The sequence below is a fragment of the Electrophorus electricus genome, chromosome 15, assembly GCF_013358815.1.
Source record: "Electrophorus electricus isolate fEleEle1 chromosome 15, fEleEle1.pri, whole genome shotgun sequence".
Taxonomy (NCBI): Eukaryota; Metazoa; Chordata; class Actinopteri; order Gymnotiformes; family Gymnotidae; genus Electrophorus; species Electrophorus electricus.
Genome location: NC_049549.1, coordinates 11,951,717 through 11,966,900, shown reverse-complemented (window position 1 = coordinate 11,966,900; position 15,184 = coordinate 11,951,717). Strand labels below are relative to the sequence as shown.

The window sequence follows — 15,184 nt, the reverse complement described above, 5'->3', positions numbered from 1 at the left end:
AAGGTCAGAGGTCATACCTGGGAGGTTGAGAGTGCCACATGCTTCCTTGTTCTTGTTGTTCTTGTCCCTCTTAAATTTGGGCACAAGGCGGAATTTCGCACTGCGGCTACGCTTTGAAAAATCCATTGGATGTTCCTACACACACAGATGAAAATGATGGCTCTGTAGTTAAATCTGGCCTGCTTTTAGCTCAGTGGTTAAGGTACTTGTAATCAGAAGTTTGCCAGTTCAAGCCCCACCATCACCAGGTTGCCACTGTTGGGACCCTGAGCAAACAGTATTCACTCATAATTGTAAGTTGCTTTGGATAAGAGTGTCAGCTAAATGCTTGGACTTTAAATCCCCCTGATTTAAGCATGTTAAATTAATGGTACTCACTTAAGGTAAATTATCAATGCTAAAAAATACAATACATAAAATTTCATTCATAAATCCACATGTAAAATGATAAATGTGCATTAACTATCATATTTGTTTATGCTTCATTGAAAAGTAATAGCAAAAGAGCAACATGTTTTAAAAGGTCTGTCTGCGTTGATGTGAGTTAGCAGCATGTGAGATATAGGATTAGCAGTACAAGGAATTGGGCGCACGTAGGTTTGGCAGTGTGTGGGATTACTTGCATGCAGGATTAGCAATGTGTTGGATTAGCATCATATAGGATTACTGACAAGCAGGATTAGTGGTGTATTTAATTAAGAGTCTGTGGGATTAGCGGTATGTGGGATTAACAGCAAGTGGGATTGGTGGCATGCAGGATTACCTCGTCGTCGGTGGGATCGATTATGGGCCCGAGCCAGACAATGTCAGCAAGTTGTCGCAATTGCAGGGCTACGGCCGCCAGCGCACCACTCAGCTGCTCTCGCTGGGGAGGGTCCAACTGCTGCATGTGCACACACACAAGGACGCCTTTATGCCCACACATGCACACATACGCACTTACAAGCCAGATACGGGCCAAGAAAAGAGTATTTAAACACTTAAATTTATCATCTACTTACCAGACTCATTTTTCCTGCAAGGAGCAACTCTGTTTCACTCTGCAGTGCCTTCACATTACTGACCATCTGTACCACCACATTACATGTCAGCCCCTGTGCACGCACGCACACACACACAGACACGCACACACACACTACATTACAGCATGTAGTGGTAAACTAGGAAAATAAGCACAGAGAGGAGAGTGATGAGCCGATAATCTTAAGAGAGAAGGTGAGACTCACGGTGTTGTCTTTGGAGTTGGCATACACCATGTCCATGGCTTTGGAGCTGGCGTTCACAGCATGGGCCAACTCCTGCTCCATGCTGGGGTGGGTCTGGGCTATTTCCCTAATGCTTAAACACACACACACACACACACACACACACACACATACAAACACACAGACATGCAAGATCCAACCATGGTGTATGTAACTTGCTACATTTGCCATTAGCAGGTACAATCAGTGTGGCTGATTTGTGATGTCCCAGAGCTCCCATAAAATAGCCCTGCAGCAAAACAGCACATCCCCTCACTCTCTCCCTGCCATGTGGTTCTGCTACGATCCTGCAGACTGGGGACCAGGCGTGCCTTGCTCCAGGAAAGTGGGTACCAGAGAGTGCCTTGCACCAGCAGTCTGAGGACCAAGGCATGTCTTTCTCCACCAGACTGGGGACCAGGCGTGCCTTGCTCCAGGAAAGTGGGTACCAGAGAGTGCCTTGCACCAGCTGTCTGAGGACCAAGGCATGTCTTTCTCCACCAGACTGGGGACCAGGCGTACCTTGCTCCAGCAGTCTCCAGCACTGCCCTGCCTTGCATTGCTCCAGGAGACTGAGTGCACCTTTTCTTGGCCAGCCGATCAAAGCCACTAGCACTGTTCACCCTAATGCACGTGAAGACAGGATCTGTGCAGCTATTGCAATGTCCCCTTGGATATGCCAACTCATGCTCAGCTTCTCATGTACCTCTGTGTGTGTGTGTGTGTGTGTGTGTATGTGCGCATGTGTGTGCATACCTGTGTATGAGAGCTCCTGCTGCTTGGCCAAATTGGCTGACCTGATTGGTTTCCTCCTCAGAGACAATCTCAGGCTGCACAGAATGCTGGGATACGGGGCGCGGGAAATCACACTTTTGCTTATCCTCCCATGACTTCAGAGTGTTTTCAAATGCCTGCAAGCGTGAGATACACACACCCAACCCACACACACACACACACACACACACACAGACATATATACTTGCATGAACACATGCATATACAAAAATAGGCATTTACACATGGTGAACATGCATGTGTGTGTGTGTGTCCGTGCGTGTGTGTGTGCACTAACCCGGTCTCTGGTGAGGGTCTGTGTGCGGTTCTTGTGGATGATGCGGATGTAACCAGGCGGCTGGATCCAAGCCTCTCCATCTACCTGCACAGGTACACCCTCATCTCCCAGGATGGTGATCTTTACTGTGCGGCACTGCAACCATGCAATCTCTCAGTCTGACTGCATCTGGGGCTGTGTGTGTTTGTGTGTCTATGTGAGTGTGTATGCACATATGTGGCAGAGGGGGGTGTACCTGAGCTATTCGATGATGCTGAAGGTTAATGACTCGAGACACAGCCATCTGCATGCTGCCAAACACTGCCACTACCTCCAGAATCTTATCATCAAAAGACGGAGCTGTGAATGTCTATATCACATGCACGCACACAAATACACACACACACACACAGAAAACCATGCACCATTGTTGTGTAAACTATACCTTTACAATTTAACAGCAGGTAATCCATGAGGGAGGGCTGTGTTTATTTAAACCGAAGCACGTCTGGATGCTCCGTACAACACCGCTCAAACGCTCTGAGTGTCCAATGAGACCCAGCGATAAATTAGCAGTGTAGTCTTTATTAATCAGCAGCACACAGGCACACCAGAGTTGCACCTTACATCTTACAGCAGTGGACAGAAGTGGCAGACAAAGTGCATGCATGCCATATTTGATCTATAAAAAACTATGACTATAGGAGTATGGGCACTGGGGTAGGGCATGTGGAGACTGGGGTAGTGGTTATGAAGACTGGGGTAGAAGATATGAAGACTGGGGTAGTGGTTATGAAGACTGGGGTAGAAGATATGAAGACTGGGGTAGTGGATATGAAGACCGGGGTAGTGGATATGGAGACTGGGGTAGAAGATATGAAGACTGGGGCAGTGGATATGAAGACCGGGGTAGTGGTTATGAAGACTGGGGTAGAAGATATGAAGACTGGGGTAGTGGTTATGAAGACTGGGGTAGTGGATATGGAGACTGGGGTAGAAGATATGAAGACTGGGGTAGTGGTTATGAAGACTGGGGTAGAAGATATGAAGACTGGGGTAGTGGATATGAAGACCGGGGTAGTGGATATGGAGACTGGGGTAGAAGATATGAAGACTGGGGTAGTGGTTATGAAGACTGGGGTAGTGGATATGGAGACTGGGGTAGAAGATATGAAGACTGGGGTAGTGGTTATGAAGACTGGGGTAGAAGATATGACGACTGGGGTAGTGGTTATGAAGACTGGGGTAGTGGTTATGAAGACTGGGGTAGAAGATATGAAGACTGGGGTAGTGGTTATGAAGACTGGGGTAGTGGATATGGAGACTGGGGTAGAAGATATGAAGACTGGGGTAGTGGTTATGAAGACTGGGGTAGAAGATATGAAGACTGGGGTAGTGGTTATGAAGACTGGGGTAGTGGATATGGAGACTGGGGTAGAAGATATGAAGACTGGGGTAGTGGTTATGAAGACTGGGGTAGAAGATATGAAGACTGGGGTAGTGGATATGAAGACCGGGGTAGTGGATATGGAGACTGGGGTAGAAGATATGAAGACCGGGGTAGTGGATATGGAGACTGGGGTATAAGACTGGGTTAGGAACACCGAGACAGAGGTAGGGAATTACTCACATCATCCTCTTTGGTACCACCCCAAAAGTTGGTTCCTCCAGCATAACTGGGAATGTTCAGTACGGCAATTCCCTGGAGACTAGGGAGAGGAATTGGTCGTCCGTCACACTGCACACGCACGCATGCACGCACACAAACATGCACACAGACGCACACAAAAGTTAAAAGATTTCTTACACAAATAATTGGATGCACATACATACAGGTCAACTGTATCTCACACACACACACCTCCAGTAGTACTCTTTGCTCAAGGTTCTTATACGTCCTGTGCAGAAGTTCCTTGGTCCCCAGAACTCCATACCACATCATATTCTTAGTACGACTCCTGAACCACACATACACAAACAGAGTGTGATCATTTGATAATGTTTGATAACATGACTCAGGTAGCCATGTTTGAAAACTCCCTGAGCACACACTGAAAAAGGATCTCACATACTATATATTTACTATATATTTATGATATGTACATATAAAAATGAATATGTATATGACTATAGAATTAGTGAGGTTTGTCACAGGGTGTGAGATCAAATGCAGTATTGCTATTCTGTACTGCCAGATCACATGTAGTTTGAATGTCCTATAGTGTCAGACGCTGTAGATTCTGCTGTAGTTGGAGATCAGACACAGTAAATTTGCTGTAGTGGGAGATCAGATTCAGTAAGAGTGTGATGTAGTAGGAGATCAGACTCAGTAAGAGTATGTTAAGAGTGTGTTAAGAGTGTGCTACCTGCATTTCTCTGGGTGCTCGTCACGCTTGTTATTGAAGTCCAGCGAGATTTTGGCATCAAGTCCGATTCCAAAGTAGTTATTCATGACGCACTTCTCAGTGTAGCAGTCACTGCAGGTAGAGCAAGGGAGAGTAAGGATACAGCGAGGTGGGGAGCGGAGATGGAGCGAGGATGACAAGGGAGGATGAAGGCCACTTACAAGTTCTCCAGGTCACAGCTAAAGGGGTCGGCGTTTACCAGCAACCTGCTGATTACTGAGCTACTGGACAGAGAGCCAGAGATGCCACTTCTGAGACCTACACGTGTACATGCGGGTGCACACGCACACGCGCACACACACACACACACACACACACACACACACACACACACACACACACACACACACAAGGTAAAATATGTCTATTATGGGGAAGAACCATACCCCACACACACCCATACCCACACTCACACCCTATTAAACTGAATCTAACTGGTACTTGGCTTCACTTGTAGCGCATAGACAAGTGTTATAGTAATTGAGTATATACTACTTTCCTCTATATAGTATAGAGGAAATGGTTTCATTTAATTCTTACTTGGGTACAGAATCTTGGTGTTCAGCATGTTCTCCCTACTTCCTGTCTGAGCAGGAAGTGATGCAGAGCTCCCCAGTGACAAACTCCCTTTAGTGATAAGCTTCTCACATGGTGCCTTAGACACTGAGCAAAGGGGAACAAACAACAAAGAGCACAGTTTCCAGTCACTATGGTTACGTTTACACAGCTTGTCAAACTCTCTGTGATGAATGCTGTGGCGATGCTAGAGCACAAGAGCACTCACAAATACAAACACACACATACAGATGGTACGAACCTCTCCTCACATGATGCACCCTGGTGTTATATGCCGACCTCAGAGACACCTTATCTTCTTCTTCATCCTCCTCCTCCTCCTCTTCCTCTTCAGGGGCCAGAGCTGCAAACACCTCCTCAGTCTGGGCATTCTGCTCATCCACCGCTGGACGGCAACACAAGAAGGTGAGCACAAGAGTGTGTGAGAGCAAGTGCAGTGTGCATCATTGCGCGTGTAAGAGCGAGTTTGCGTTCTGTTTCTCGCTTTCTGAAAAACAAATATATCCAGTCATGGTTTTGTTGCTGTATTTGGAACCTGCTGTATTTTACGTTTATTTCTATTTAATTCTGTTTTTATGTTTAGTTTTCTTTACTTTCTGGTGTTTTCATTTTTTGATAAAAAGTGAGCTTGTGTCCTTGTATATTTGGGTACAGTTCTTTGTATGAATAATGGGATAGTGTCCAATGTCTCTGTGTGTCCAATGATTTATCTAATGGGTGAGAATGTGTGTACCTTTCCATGTGTGATGTCTATGTGATATCTCTGTGTGTGCGTGTGTGTGTGTGTGTGTGTGTGTGTGTGTGTGTGTGTACCTTTCTCTGTGTGTTCAATGATCTGTCTGATTGCTTTCTTCAAGCTGTTAGCTCGAAGCATGAGCTGCTCTCTGGGTTTAAAGATGGCAGTGGGGGGGCGTGGTGAGCAGGGTGTCGGCACAGTGGGTGTGGGCAGAGGCGGAGCCTGTAAAACAGACTCCCCCTCTTCCTGCTCCTCTGCAATGGTGGGTGGTGGTGTTGCTATGACGCTGGTGGCCTGAGCCTCTTCATTCAGTGTCTTTAATAGCGAGTCCAACTTTTCCTTTAAGACTCCACACTGTAGCCAGGCACAAACAATCTCAGCTCCCCATCAGGCAATTACAAACACTCTCTTCCATAATCAATAACAAACTCTGTGAAATCTGCAGTCACTGAGACCTTACCTTTTTTGCCATGGTCTCTGACTCTTCTGAGCTCTCTGTGTTCTTTTCGTAAGCTCGACCAACTCTTGCTACAAAGTCCTTCACCGTTTCACAGAGAACCCTGCAGGATGCACGCACGCACACACACATGCATACACACGCACACACGTGCACGCATGCGCACACGCACACACACACACGCGCATGCACACACACACGCGCGCATGCACACACACGCGCATGCACACACACGCGCACGCACACACACACACACACGCACACACACACACACGCATACACACACACACATGCATACACACGCACACGCATGCACACACACGCGCACACACGCGCGCACAGACACACGTGCACGCACACACACGCGCACGCACACACACACACGCACGCACACACTTATTCTTGAATCTAGACTTCCATGAGTCTGGACACTCACACAGCTGCAGAGAGTGTCTCTCTATCACAGACACACAGTGATTGTGACCTACTTGGCAGAGGAGATGACAACAGAATGCTGATCAGATGTGAGGATTTTGGACAAGTGTGCTGCAACAGAGTCCTCATAGGTCAGAATATGCTGCACCTGCAGAGGAAACAGCCAATCAGAGAACAGCAAGGAGAGGGGTTATGGATTTGGGGTCATTTCAAAGCCTTTTATTTTGAAACCTCTCATATAATTCTATCAACACAACTCTATCTTCTACTATGCACTGGAAACCCTCCCTATGTCCAAAATAAAAAAAAAACTACCACCCAGACAAGTAAAATTTCATATTACTACCTTAAGCAATGACAGGAAAGTGTGTAACTACCCACATCTAGCAAAGCAGAGGACAGTGCATTAGCCAATCAGAGGGATCACATTAGCCAGTCATTAGCCTGTCATCATCACCTCAGAATCCTCACTGCAGTCCTCTGTTACTGTGGAGCTAGAATGTTGTCGTGGAAACTTGGTCTCATATACCATGATGCTCCACCTGTAGACATAAAAACCCGTTACTCTTGTCCCAAAGGCAGTGCGGCCACGCACACATACTCACACACACACACACACACACACACACACACACACACACACACACACACACACACATACTCACACACACACATACACACACACACACATACACACACACACACACACATACACACACACACACACATTCACCTGTCCAGCATCTTCGTACTAGCTCTTTCCAGCTTCTCCAGAATTTGGGGGAGCTGGGTGTCATCATCACAGGCCGAGCCCCAACCCAGAACCCTCGCCAGGTCATTTCCCGTTCCCAGAGGCAACACACCCAACTGGCACTGCACACACACACACACACACACACACGCACACGCACGCACACACACACACAAACAAACAAACGTCATCACAACTCAAAAGTATGCACACCGTCAAATGGCATTGACATATATGGACCAGCAGAGGGCAGCTCCACCTCAAGAACGTTATCAAACAGTGGTTGGACAGCAGCACAGAGAAAGTGCACGTCCATGCTTGCACATGCAGAACTGCCATGAAGCCGTCCTTGAGTGTTTCTAGGCTGAAATGAAGCCACTCCTATTTCACAATGTTTATTGTTGTAAAAGGCAGGACAGCTGGCAGCAGACAAAGTAAATATTTGAAAGATGAGAGTCATATTTCAGTCAAACGCCTAAGATAAACCTCTTAGATGTCTTAATGATAATCTCATCATCACCCAAGACTTCCAAGAAATACACATGAACTGAACAGAGGACAGCACCTGGACACTGCACCAGACTGCTGAACATGTGAGTGAGGTTACAGCGTATGGGAGCCTCCACTGGTAACTAATGTTAAGAGATCGCTTATGTTTTTTGACCAGTGACCCTCACTGTTTCTTGATTAAGGAAATGACCCTGAAAAAGGTTTGTGCTCTTTCTTCAATGTGACTGTCTTCCTTTATTACTGTGGCTTAGATGAAGATAAACATTAACAATGTTAATTGTTCAGACATGTTGATTTGAATGTATGAGAAGGGGGTTGGGCACATATTTGTGTGTGTGTGTGTGTGTGTGTGTGTGTGTGTTTGTGTGTGTGTGTGTATCTGTGTGCTGTCTCTTGTGTGCAAATGCATGCAAGAATGGATGCTCCATGTGTGTATATAAGAGTAAGGAGTACAGTGTGTGAATGTGTTTATCAAAGTAAAGAGTGATGTGTGTGTTTTGTGTACACGGTGATATCTGTGTGTGTATGAATAAGGCGTGATCCGTGTGCATCTGTGCTTTTAGAGTGAAGAGTGATGTATGTGCCCGTGTGTGTATGAATACAGCATTATCCGTGTGCATCTGTGTGTGCTTTTAGAGTGATGTATGTGTGTGATTTCTTACCTGTTTATGCAGCGTCAGAGCATCTATCTCTGACAGAACCCAACCAACACTGCCGTCTCCTCCACACACCAAGATCCTGAATGTATCAAACTTCTGAAACAAGCGCAAGCTACACATACCAACCCAAACACACAACACACACACACACGTATCAGCAAACTGAGAAACCCAGACACACACAGAATCACATAGACATATACAATCACGCAAATATACAATCACACCCAGCACAGGCAGACAAAGAGAGGGCAATGGAGAGACGGAGAGAGATACAGAGCCCGAAGGGAAAGAGACATATAGTAATATATAGTGATCTAGACATCTGCAGGTAGGGCGGGGGGGAGGCAGACAGTGAGTACTCACCCCAGGTGTGGGCCACCGTTCATCAGATCGAACACCTGAGCAGGGTTCAGGAGCTGTTTGAATCGGCGAAGAAACTTCACCCCCTGATTATCCCCGCTCTTACTGTTCACAAACACAAGCAAAGGGCTGGTGCACGTTGGGGGACACGTAGCCTTCCAGAACCCTACACACACACACACACACACACACACACACACACACACACACACACACACACACACAGGCATCTTTAACACGACTGTATAAAACTAATATATGTGCATTGTAACGACTTGATATTTAATACTTTTGAGGACAGTTTCTTTGTAAGTGACGGGAGATCTGATTGGCTAGGGGGAGTTTCATGTGTGATAGTGGGATATGATTGGGCGCTCACCATCAGAGTCAATGCTGTTGAGGGCTGTGGGTGGGATGACAGACACTTTACACTGACCCAGGGGGCACTTAGTGGGGAGCTGATCTTTACAGGCTGCATGCACCTGAAGATCCAACACACACACACACACACCACCGAGTGAGGCAAAGGAAAGGCCATTTAACCTGTGGTGATGTGAAGATCCAAACACACGTTTACAAACACCCATGAGCATTTACAAAACGTAGATCATGAAGTCCAGAACGCCTGGCATGCATACAAATTTCAAAAACTAAATTTCACTCCTCATAGATGTTTCCTGAGCTGAGAGCATCGTACGGTCAGTTTTACATCATCAAAGGAGAAACCTGGTCTAATAACAGAGGTAATACATATAACTGTGACATATTCATAGTTTTGCTGGGAAAACCTGTTCATTCTGTAAAAAAATGACATATCTTCAAGCAAGTCATCTTAGCTAGCCAAGATGCCCATTTGCTGAATCACTTGTAACGTTAATTATGTCCATTTAGACTAGATTTCAACAGATATCCTTTTTAGCCCTGTTCCATTTTGGTAGCTAAATTTTTTACATTCACACAAAACAGGAAGAGAAGAGAACAGATGGATGGATGGATGGATGGATGGATGGATGGATAATAGATAGATAGATAGATAGATAGATAGATAGATAGATAGATAGATAGATAGATAGATAGATAGATAGATAGATAGATAGATAGATAGATAGATAGATAGATAGATAGATAGATAGATAGATAGATAGATAGATAGATAGATGCAGTGCAATGATCTGTCACAGTTTATACCGTTTTCACAAGGGTATCGATCAAGTCAGCAATAAAAAGTGATTCTGCTCAAGCAGTGGAAGGTGGGAGGAGTGAAAAGTGATCAAAGCAGTGCAAAATAGCTGCAGTGTGTGGCAACTGCATAACGCAAATGTGCATGTATACATAGTCTCACACACACACACACACTCACACACACACTCACACACACACTCACACACACACACACACTCACACTCACACACACACTCACACACACACTCACACACACACTCACACACACACACACACCCCTACGCACCATGGCTTTACACCAGAGGCAGCGCCAGTCCTGCAGACGCAGCACACTGCCACAGGTTTTATCACACACCGTGCACTTGGCACTGACCGGCAGGTTCCCCTCCAGCCACTGATGCGGCATTGAGATCTAGAGGAAGGGGGGGGGGGATGCAGAGGAGAGAAAGCACGATGGCTGGGAATGAGTGACAGATGCCAGGCTGCCTGCCACAGACTGCAGTGGCAGGTCCAGCTGAATAATTAGCAGCTTGACTGATCAGACAGTCCATATGCTGCATAAATACACACACACACACACACACACACACACACACACACACACACACACACACACACACACACACTGGAATCCCCCTGGGGGATTTTATATATATATATGTGTGTGTGTGTCTCCAGAGATCTCTCCAGAGAAACATGACATTTCAGACAGAGGTCCATCAGCTGTGCAAGCAGTGTGGTTCTGAGGTTTTAGGAGGTGAAACCAGTTTATGTAAAAAAAAAAAAAAAGAAATTGTAGATGTTTAAGTCATAAAATTAAATTCCACGAGTTCAGAGAGTGTAGATTATTTATTTTTCCTTAGGTTTCGTCACTTCACTGCTGCCATAGCAACAACTGGGTATGCAAGCAGACACATTACTAATGCAGTGTCCATTAGTATTAAAATGTCTTGTCACTAGAAATGACAAATTCTGAATTTTGATTCTGTCATTTTGATCGAAATGACAAAAACCTTCTCTTGACAAATTTACGTGCACCACATGTAAGTGATGTGATGAGGTACATTTTTTAATACAGCCACTAAAATTAACAAGCCTAGAGCATCAGTTGTTATCACGCATTCCTCCTCATGCATATTATTAATCTTATCATATTATTATATGCACACACACAGAGAGGGAGAGCGATATAAAAGAACACAAAAGAACACAAAGAAACATCTGAAAACTAGCACTCCTGAATGTCAAACTTTGTGCGCCATCTCTTTGCCAAGACAACGGCACTAAAAAAAGCCCCAACTGGAGGGGGTGGTGGAGCACAGACAGCCATGTTTGTGTGGATCCAGCTCCAGCAACACCCCGTCGTTAGCTTCCCGGCTACAGGTCTGTTCTTGGCTCTACAACATCCTGGCACCTCACAGAATCCATGTTGATGTGTGTCTCTGTGAGATTCAGAGCATCCCACAGGGTGGAAGGTTGTTTTCTGTGTGAAGGTGCCGCTCTCCCGAGCCCAAATCCTCCTGCTCTATTCCCAGACCAGTCAGTATTCCAGACTCCCTACCGCTCTTCGCATGTCTGCTTTACGGAGAGTTAAGCCTTCCAGACTGCGTCAGCACTGAAGGTGGCCTCTTGTTATTTATCACCCACAAGTCTCCAGCTACATTCCACAAATTCCAAGTCCTATTCCAAAAAGGTTCATTACCAGTTGTTTTACTTATTAAGTATTTCCTTAATAAAGGATGTGGTAAGAAGCTGCAGTGATTGCCTAATTTTGTTAGGGTCACACTGGTGTGACCTCACTGTGTTCTCTGACCTTCTCTATGTTGTGGGAAGTTTGGTATGTTGCTCATCTCAGATTTAGACCTCCAGTCAGACAGGAAGTCATGGATGATCACATTAAAAAAACTTAAAAGTAAATAAAGCAGTTAAATAAATGGGAGCATACTTCTATTAAAGTTTTAAAGTTTGCTAAAACATGATTTTATACATACCAATAACTCTGACTCATGTATTTGAAAAAGAAAAAAACTCTTTGGTAATAAATTTGTTCCTTAAAAAGATTTTACTTCAAGTGAAAGTTCGATGTTTCCCATTCTTTAAGGATGAAGTGTTTTTTGCTTCCACTTACCAAAAGTGGATGGGAATATAAACACAATACTAACATGCATAACACTCTCACAGAGACCCACACACACACTCACACACACACACACACACACACACACACACACACACACACACACACTCTCACACACACACACACTCACCCCTTCCTCATCCTCTATGATGTCCTTGCCGATGGAGGCCAGCGTTGTCCACTTGCAGTTATTTGTAGCTCTGACAGCACAGCGTTTGTGGGCCTTAAACTTGCACACTGCAAAAGAACACACACAATCACAAACACACACACTTGCTCAACCTTGCTCACTTTTACACACCAAACACCCACACCTGTGCAAATATATCCATTCTTACAGCCCCCACACATGCACAGCTGCTCTCCCTCATCAACACACACAGACACATAAGAACAGATGGATGCAGGCAAGTGCACACAAATACACACACACACACACACACACACACAGACCTTCGCAGGACAGGCCGTGGGAGGTGACCCCACTCAGAGCTTCTCGGCAGACGTTGCAGTAGGTGGGCCGAGCATGCGAGCAGGCATACCAGTTATGCATCCCAGAGAAATGGTCCATGCTGTACTGGGTGGACTGCAGAAACACAGCACACATCAGAGAGCACGCCACCACCACCCAGCGCCACAGAGAGACAGCAGCAGCAGGGAAACCGCCAATCATTTCTGTATCAACCAATCATGTCAATCTTACTACCCTTTAATCATGTTTGTACTGATCACTCTCAAATTGGAAATTACATGTTCATTAGTTTCTGCTACAGTCCAAACACAGCTTGGCACGACACTGGACCTCCCTAGAGATGGCCAACTGCCCAAAATGGACATCTGGGCATAAAGCTGCTTGGTCAGGAAGTTAGATGAGGACCCAATGGACATTCTAGAAGAACTCCACAGATCCTGTGCAGTGATGGGACAGCCTGCTGGATGGACCATCACCTCTGCAGCACTCCATAAATTAGGCCTTTATGGCAAAGGAAGGAAGCCACTGTTGACTAAAGGGATATGACATCCTGCTTGGAGTTTGCGAAACAGCATTTAAAGGCAACACATGGAAAAAGATTCTCTTGTCTGATGACACAAAAAATGTAACTATTTGGCCAGAACAGCAAGCACTGGCAAAGCAGGCACTGCACATCACCTGGAAAATACCCTCCCTGTGCTGAAGTACGGTTCTTCTCAACAGCAGGGACTAGGAGATTGGTAATGATTGAGGGACTGATGAATGCAGCCAAATACAAGAACTTCAACACAACAACGACCTGAAGCATACGGACAAAACCACAAAGGAGGAGCTTCAGGGTAATGTCACTGAACGTCCTTGAGTGGCCCAGCCAGATGCCCTTCGAACATCTGAAGACGGCAGTTCACAAACACTCACCATCTAATCTGAGAAAGTTTGAAAGGCTCTGCCACAAAGAATGGGATAAACTGCCCCAATCCAGGCGTACAAAGATTGTTGAGATGCATCCAAGAAGACCTGTCGCTGTACTTGCTGCCAAACAAACTTCTTTATTGTAAACGGTACTGAGTATTTTTGCGAATAAGTGGTTACGGTTTGTTTAATTTCTGTAACTCTCTAAAAAGAGGACAGAAGACTTTCAGAATCCACTGTAGATAGACAGAGACAATGAAAGATGTACTTTATTGATCCCTGATGGGAAATTTGGGAGCTACTACCATTTCCAGTACTGCGCGCATAATAAACAGACTCCCAGTCAATGTGGACATGTCATTGCAAAGCACGATAAGAAGTTAAACAGGGGCAGTGGTGGCCTAGGACTTTGGGCTGTCAAGCGGACGGTTGTGAGTCCAAATCCTGGTTCAGACATGCAGCCACTGCTGGGCCCTTGGACAAGGCCCTTATACCTCTTGATGCCGTACAGTGGCTGAGCCCAGCCCCTTAAGAAGCTGGGACGTGTGAAGAGAAGCTTTTCATTGTGCTATACACATGTGTATATGTATATATGAGCACATAAAGGCATTCCATCTAGCCTAGATCCTAAGAAAGATAAAGGTATCAAGCATCGGATGTTATGCTCATCCGAAACGCTCTTGAATACTATAAGAGAAACATGGAAAACCATATTTTAAAGCTAAGAGGAAGAAACTAAAAAACTGTCCACGATAGCACAGTACTTTTGCATCCTTTGTTTCTTTTATCAAACTTATTTTATAGCTGCGGCGTTGGCTGCAGTGTAGAAACCATCAGCGCTATAAATGTACTGTGACCATCTTGAGAAGAGAGGGAAAAAAAAAGTATTTTTCAAAATAAACCTGTGCGTTCCAGCACATTTCCTCAGCTGCCCTGCCAGCAAATGCCAGGACCACACATCCACCCAGCAGGAGGAGGGGCAGGCCGGGGCTGCGCCGGCCCCAGAACATGCGTCTGCGTCTCCAGGACAACGCACCAGTTGGCCAAACCCCATCAAAAGCCTGTGGGTTAGCGGCATAAGAGGTGCTAAAGATGGCGACGGGCATCTGGAGTTATCAGCACTGGCTAGATGAGAGTTGGGGGGCGATTTCAGTGCGCCTGTCACCACAAGCTTGGGCCCTTGAGAGAAAAGTAGAAAGGCTAAAAGTATTAGACTATCCCAGACTATCCCTGCCAACAGAGCCACTGGCCCCATAGTGGCCCCACCAACAGAACCACTGGCCCCCAGGAACAC

General features: G+C 45.7%; 1 protein-coding gene across 4 annotated transcripts in view; it reads right to left on the bottom strand.

The window, feature by feature from the left end:
* LOC113588553 (diacylglycerol kinase delta) overlaps positions 1-15,184 on the bottom strand; it is a 28,098-nt gene that overhangs the window by 3,036 nt on the left and 9,878 nt on the right. For 3 of the 4 annotated variants that reach the window (XM_035534303.1, XM_035534301.1, XM_035534302.1), the window contains 24 exons: positions 12,960-13,092; positions 12,637-12,743; positions 10,656-10,781; positions 9,567-9,669; positions 9,191-9,353; positions 8,828-8,936; positions 7,638-7,777; positions 7,362-7,446; positions 6,958-7,052; positions 6,473-6,572; positions 6,090-6,366; positions 5,518-5,661; positions 5,241-5,363; positions 4,862-4,958; positions 4,662-4,772; positions 4,157-4,253; positions 3,926-4,033; positions 2,552-2,665; positions 2,317-2,451; positions 2,001-2,155; positions 1,227-1,338; positions 1,002-1,094; positions 764-883; positions 18-135 (listed from right to left, as the gene is read on the bottom strand). In XM_035534303.1, the coding sequence (XP_035390196.1) occupies positions 18-135; positions 764-883; positions 1,002-1,094; positions 1,227-1,338; positions 2,001-2,155; positions 2,317-2,451; positions 2,552-2,665; positions 3,926-4,033; positions 4,157-4,253; positions 4,662-4,772; positions 4,862-4,958; positions 5,241-5,363; positions 5,518-5,661; positions 6,090-6,366; positions 6,473-6,572; positions 6,958-7,052; positions 7,362-7,446; positions 7,638-7,777; positions 8,828-8,936; positions 9,191-9,353; positions 9,567-9,669; positions 10,656-10,781; positions 12,637-12,743; positions 12,960-13,092 (2,965 nt within the window). The remainder of the gene's footprint in view (positions 1-17; positions 136-763; positions 884-1,001; positions 1,095-1,226; positions 1,339-2,000; positions 2,156-2,316; positions 2,452-2,551; positions 2,666-3,925; positions 4,034-4,156; positions 4,254-4,661; positions 4,773-4,861; positions 4,959-5,240; positions 5,364-5,517; positions 5,662-6,089; positions 6,367-6,472; positions 6,573-6,957; positions 7,053-7,361; positions 7,447-7,637; positions 7,778-8,827; positions 8,937-9,190; positions 9,354-9,566; positions 9,670-10,655; positions 10,782-12,636; positions 12,744-12,959; positions 13,093-15,184) is intronic. The other variant, XM_035534304.1, reaches the window with a different exon arrangement.